We start from the raw sequence: 2,493 nt of genomic DNA, 5'->3' as shown, positions 1-2,493 counted from the left end.
TTGCTTATTTATCTGTCTAATATTTCCAAATCCATCCTTACAGTTCAAGTTAAATATCTTGTAATTTAAAGTCAAGTTAAAATTCCTTAAACTTCTGAGCCTATTTTGAGACCCGAGAAGCAGTGTTTGATGGATTTCTCAGATTCTCAGGCCCTGTATTACATGACCGCAAAATGAATACAACTACTTAGGTTTGCTCATATTGTTCAATCACTGAAGATGTCATACATAGTAATTTTATTTAGCCGGGCTCGGTGGCTCAGACTGTAATCCCACACCTTGGGAGGCTGAGGTGAGTGGATTGCCTGAGCCCGCAGGTTCGAGACCCGCCTGGGCAACTTGGTGAGACCTCATCTCTACAATAAATCAAAAAATTAGCCGGGTGTGGTCGCGCGCGCCTGTACTTCCAGTTACTTGGAAAGCTGAGGCAGAAGGATTGTCGGAGCCCAGCAGGCCGAGGCTGCGGTGGCTGGGAGCAGTCATTGCACTCTAGTCTGGGCGACAGAGTGAGACTCCAACTAAAAAAAAAAAAAGTAATTTTACTTAATTGGAAGTTAACTTATAATTGGAAGTTAATTTATAACTAAACATTTTGCCTAATTTACTCAGTCAGTTCATTAATGTTCACTGAACATTTCCTAGAAGCCAAGGGTTATGATAAATGTCAGAAGCATAGAAGCAAATGATTACCCAATTTTATCAACTTGGTTTATTATGTAAACAGAATTTATGGAATTACTCCAAATGTTGCCCTGTCAAAAATATACACACAGTATACTAATATGTGTTTATATCTTACTAAATCTTTTGTGTTATAGTAAATGATAATAAGAAAAATAACAATAATAATAAACTAGTATGTTTTATTACATTAATAACTCCCACTCTGTCTACTCAAATCCTGGGCAAAAATTCCCATTCCAATAATGACTCTATAGGTCAATTCATTTTTAATACTATACATATTTTCTTTATGCACTCTTCAGACTCTTCGTTAATTCATTACTTCCTTTAGAGCTCTCAGCCAACTATTGGGTTATATTTTGGACACAAAAATGGTAAGCAAAATCAGAAAGAATTCCTATACACAAGAAGTCAACTGGCTAATGCAAAAAAACCTAATTAACCAAAAAAATTAAGATAAAATTTGCAACCATGAAATATGATACTAAATTTCTGAAGTGTAACTCTCAGTTCAAAGAAGTTCAAGCTTAGTTTCTTTGTTTCATTGCCTATTTTGTTTTTCAAGCAAAATAATCTTAATTGTATCTAACTATTTTTTTTACCCATATCACATTTTAGGATGTTAAAATTCTCATAAAAGAAAAAGACACAAGAAATGGAATTCATAGTTGGAAACTACACCTTGGTGACTAAGTTTATTCTCTTGGGGTTTCCAACTTGCCCTGAACTGCAGATTGTCCTTTTTCTTGCATTTCTGATATTGTATTGAATAATTTTAATTGGTAACATTGGATTGATACTGTTAATCAGGATTGATCCTCACCTTCAAACTCCCATGTATTTTTTTCTTAGCAACCTATCTTTTGTAGACCTTTACTATTCCTCAGTCATTGTTCTTAAAATGCTGGTCAATTTCCTCTCAGAAAACAAATCTATTTCCTATTATGGGTGTGCCCTGCATTTTTTTTTTTTATTTTTGTATATTTGCAGATACAAAATCTTTCATCTTGGCTACCTTGACATATGATCACTATGTTGCCATTTGTAACCCTTTACTGTATACAGTTGTGATGTCTTGAGACATTTGCATATGGCTGATTGTCTTGTCATACATTGGAGGCAACGTGAGTTCCTGGTTTACATGTCATTTGCCTTTATTCTGAAATACTGTGACAAAAATATTATTAATCATTTTTTCTGTGATCTCCTTCCCTTGCTTAAGCTATCCTGCACAGATATGTCAATTAATCAGTGGCTCCTCTCCACATATGGCAGCTCAGTGGAAGTTATCTGTTTTATTATCATCATCATCTCCTACTTTTTCATTCTCCTCTCAGTCTTGAAGATCCGCTGTGCCAGTGGGAGGACGAAAGCCTTCTCTACTTGTGCCTCTCACCTGACTTCTGTGACCATCTATCAGGGGACGCTTCTCTTCATTTACTCACAGCCCAGCTACCTGTACTCCCCCAACACTGATAAAATTATCTCAGTGTTTTACACTATTTTTATTCCAGTACTGAAACCACTGATTCATAGTTTGAGAAATAAAGATGGAAAAGATGCAGTTAAAAAAGTTTTAAGATCAAAGATAGATTCTCCCTGAAATATAATGTTCCTAGATTCATCTAATTTTTCAGTTACAAACTCCAATTGGCAGCTTGCAACAACTTCACCAGCACACACAGCTTCTTACATCTTACATTGGGATTTTTTATAAAACATATTTTTAACACAACCAAGTAAGTTTCATAATCTCAAGATATAAGTAAACATTTAAAAACTTTAAAGTTGCTGCTAAATATTACTCAT

The 2,493-nt window shown here is 34.9% G+C and overlaps 1 protein-coding gene across 1 annotated transcript; it reads left to right on the top strand.

The window, feature by feature from the left end:
• The first annotated feature begins 1,339 nt into the window (after positions 1-1,339).
• LOC103269589 (olfactory receptor 5I1) lies at positions 1,340-2,287 on the top strand. The gene is given in 3 exon segments (XM_008067154.1): positions 1,340-1,657; positions 1,659-1,812; positions 1,815-2,287. Coding segments are annotated over 3 exon segments (945 nt in total).
• Positions 2,288-2,493: the final 206 nt, after the last annotated feature.

The sequence above is a fragment of the Carlito syrichta genome, unplaced genomic scaffold, assembly GCF_000164805.1.
Source record: "Carlito syrichta isolate Samal-C Ts95f unplaced genomic scaffold, Tarsius_syrichta-2.0.1 Scaffold309319, whole genome shotgun sequence".
NCBI classification, from domain to species: Eukaryota; Metazoa; Chordata; class Mammalia; order Primates; family Tarsiidae; genus Carlito; species Carlito syrichta.
This window is presented reverse-complemented; position numbering and strand designations above follow the sequence as displayed.